This window comes from Chiloscyllium plagiosum, chromosome 27, assembly GCF_004010195.1.
Source record: "Chiloscyllium plagiosum isolate BGI_BamShark_2017 chromosome 27, ASM401019v2, whole genome shotgun sequence".
NCBI classification, from domain to species: Eukaryota; Metazoa; Chordata; class Chondrichthyes; order Orectolobiformes; family Hemiscylliidae; genus Chiloscyllium; species Chiloscyllium plagiosum.
This window is the reverse complement of record NC_057736.1, coordinates 42,381,303-42,384,158: the sequence shown is the minus strand read 5'-3', so window position 1 is coordinate 42,384,158 and position 2,856 is coordinate 42,381,303. Positions and strand designations below refer to the sequence as shown.

Below are 2,856 nucleotides of genomic sequence, written 5' to 3'. Positions count from 1 at the left end.
CCAGTCTCTGATTAAAACCCTGTCACCAGTTTCCACTCCTTCTCAGTCACTATCACAATGGGAGAGGAGGGGGAGAGGAGAGAGAGGGGGAGGGGGAGGAGAGCGAGGGAGAGGGTAGATGAGAGAGAGAGAGTGAGAGGGAGACAGTAGGAGAGGGGCTGTGAACAAGAGTCAGTCTGACTCTTCACTGTCTGTGTACCCAGGGTGATTCATCCAATATTTTTAAATTTCAAAAATATATCTTATTCATTAAAAAAACGCTTTGTATTTATATACACATTCTCAAACGCTGTTCCGTACAGTTACATATCAAAGAAACAAACAAAACATTGGAATTTGACTTTTAATCAAATACAAACCCTGTATTGACATGGATTTCAGGCACTGGGGAGGTCCCAGGCTCCGAAACGGAAATCCTTCCTCGCTGAGTCCAAAAGAATTTCACACCCAAACCCCCTGAAATGTGAGGCCAGGACCAGAATGACCCAATCACCCAGGGCTAGGGGGGGTGAGGAGAGGGTCTGGCTCACTCACAAGGCGGTGTGGGTGGGGGGGAATCAGAGAGATGTCCCTCCCTACCCCCCTCCTCAGGGGCAGAGCTGCGGTATGCAGATGGACAGAGGAGGAGGGAGGGCTCACACAAATGCAGAGAGTGATTGATGAATGCTCCTGTCGTGCAGCCGCTGTCTGACTGGCTCAGTCTCGCTCTGTGTTGGTTTAAATAAAAAAAGGCGAAGGGGGTGGGTGCTGGGGGGGAGAGATCCATTATCTAGTGCCCTGGCCAAGTTTTTTTCTCTCTCCCCTTTCGCTTCTGCTGCGGTTGGATTGGAGACCGATGCAGTCCCTGCAGCATTACACACAGGCAGGGGGAGGAGAAAGTTGAGTTGCAAAATCTTTTGACATCCCACACTTTTTATTTGGCTCTTGTCGGAGGGGGAGTGGAGACTGACTGAGAGGTGTGGGTCCCTCTCTCAAGATCGATCGGATTCTCGGGTGGGGATTTTTGTTTTAAAAAATGATCCAGGCTCCGAGCGGGACTGTGTGAAGACTCTTGTAGCCGACCAGCCATGGAAAGCCAGCAGCCTGCTTGCAGCCCGCCTCAGTGTAAGTCTCTGATCAGATCCAACCCCTCAGCCTCTTGCAATCTTCCCGTCTCTATGTGGCGTGAACAGAAACTGTTTTCTATTTTAATTGCTAGCGGATCCCGGGGCGGAAACATTTCCTTTGACATAATCCAGAGAGAGAGGGACTCAGAGCTGGGTTGAATTCAGCCTCTCTCTCTCTCTCTCTGGGAGAGGGACGTGCGCATTTGCAGATGCATTGTACTGAGATTGCGATGAGAGTTGCAGTGATTTTCTGAGCTCGGCGCTGCCTCTCTCTCTCTCTCTCTCTCTCACTGAATGGTTCTCATTCCCATTGCTCTCCCAGTCTGGCTCCCAGTGCCGCCCCACCCTCCCCCTGTCTGCTCACACTTCACAGGTCACCGCATCGGAATCTGCCCGGCTCCCGGCCCCGGGCTGGGGGAGGGAGGTCTTATTCTGAGGGACAGAGACCCCCCACTGCCTTCAGTGTCTTTGTGGTGGGGGTGAATGGGGGTTAATCCTCTGCTGTGCTGCAGAGCCCTCACTGTGTGTTTCTGCCTGTGTGTGTCACTCTCCCTGTGTTTGTGCCTGTGTGTCTGCATCTGTGCCTCTATCTCTGTGTGTTTGTGTCTCTGTGTGTGTGTCTGTGAGTGTGTGTGTCTCTATGTCTGTGAGACTGTGTCTCTGTGTATATGTCTGTGTGTGACTCTGTGAGTCTGTACATGAGTCTGTGTGTGTGTGTTTGATGGGGATAAGGGCCCAGTCTACTCCTGCACCGTGAGGCCACATGGTGAGCTATTCCCAGTTGACACCACCATCTGTACCAGAGAGAAGGGGAGACGCAGAGGGTCTCATTATTACCCTGCCCAGTTAAATAGTTCACACCTTTCATATTCCCTGTCTGTGTATCTGGAATCTCAAACAGAGAGGTTCCAGCCTCTTGCGGCTCTCCACTTCATTTTCGGAAGATCTGGGTGATTTAATCTCAGTCACCAGCGCAGGGAAACCAACAAAGGTTGATTGTTTCTCCTCTTGCTCTCTCCTGCCCTCCCCTCAGTCCTTCCTATCTTCCCCCTGTGCCCCCACAACCTCCCCTTTCTCCCACTTTTCCTCCCCTCCCCTCACCTTTTCTCACTCCCCCTCCCCTCCTCCCTTTTCCCCTCCCTTCCGTCCATGTCCACTGTGGTGTCTGTGCAGACCCTTCCCCTTTGACAATCTCCTCATCCCATTCTCGGAGTTTGTTTGGATAACGATTGTGGGATCATTGATGTTTTCAAGAGGAGGGAAAACATTTTCCCAAAATAAATCCCCCATTCATTGCTATGGGTTATCCAGTGTGTGACCTGGAACTATAATGTCAATTTTTCTTTGGGTTCAGTGTGACCTCAAGGTCAACAGGGATTCTGGGTCATTACAGCTGGCCTGCACTGGCTGTCAGGGACCTGCATCACTAACTGATGCTGTAGTATGGTGATGTGGATTGAGTATAAATGAAGAGCACTGTTCGCTCTAGAATAACAGAAACGAAATAAGTTAGAATTACCAACCAGAACATGTTAGAGATATCCTGTAGACCAGGCTCTGATGAAAGGAAATTGGTCTAAAATGTGAACTCTTATTTCCCTCTCCATCAATCATATTGAAATTTTCCAGCAATTTCTGGGTTTAGTTCAGATTTCCCGTATCTGCAGTTTCTTATTTGTGAGCTTAGGATCAGTTCTGGTCACGGTGGTTAGCACTGCTGCCTCACAGCACCAGAGACCCGGGTTCAATT

General features: G+C 50.1%; 1 protein-coding gene and 1 long non-coding RNA gene across 5 annotated transcripts in view; one reads left to right on the top strand and one right to left on the bottom strand.

Moving 5' to 3' along the window:
* LOC122563747 overlaps positions 1-684 on the bottom strand; it is a 17,092-nt gene extending 16,408 nt beyond the window's left edge. Inside the window, exon 1 of the long non-coding RNA XR_006315708.1 lies at positions 360-684. This is a non-coding gene — a long non-coding RNA (uncharacterized LOC122563747). The remainder of the gene's footprint in view (positions 1-359) is intronic.
* The window catches only part of map7d1a (MAP7 domain containing 1a), a 205,093-nt gene that overhangs the window by 62,034 nt on the left and 140,203 nt on the right, over positions 1-2,856 (top strand). Inside the window, exon 1 of one of the 4 annotated variants that reach the window (XM_043717934.1) lies at positions 935-1,104. The exons of the other annotated variants lie outside the window; for them this stretch is intronic. Within the exon in view, the coding sequence (XP_043573869.1) occupies positions 1,068-1,104 (37 nt within the window). The 5' untranslated portion in view covers positions 935-1,067. Of the gene's footprint in view, positions 1-934; positions 1,105-2,856 lie in introns of those variants that run through there. 4 annotated transcript variants of the gene reach the window in all.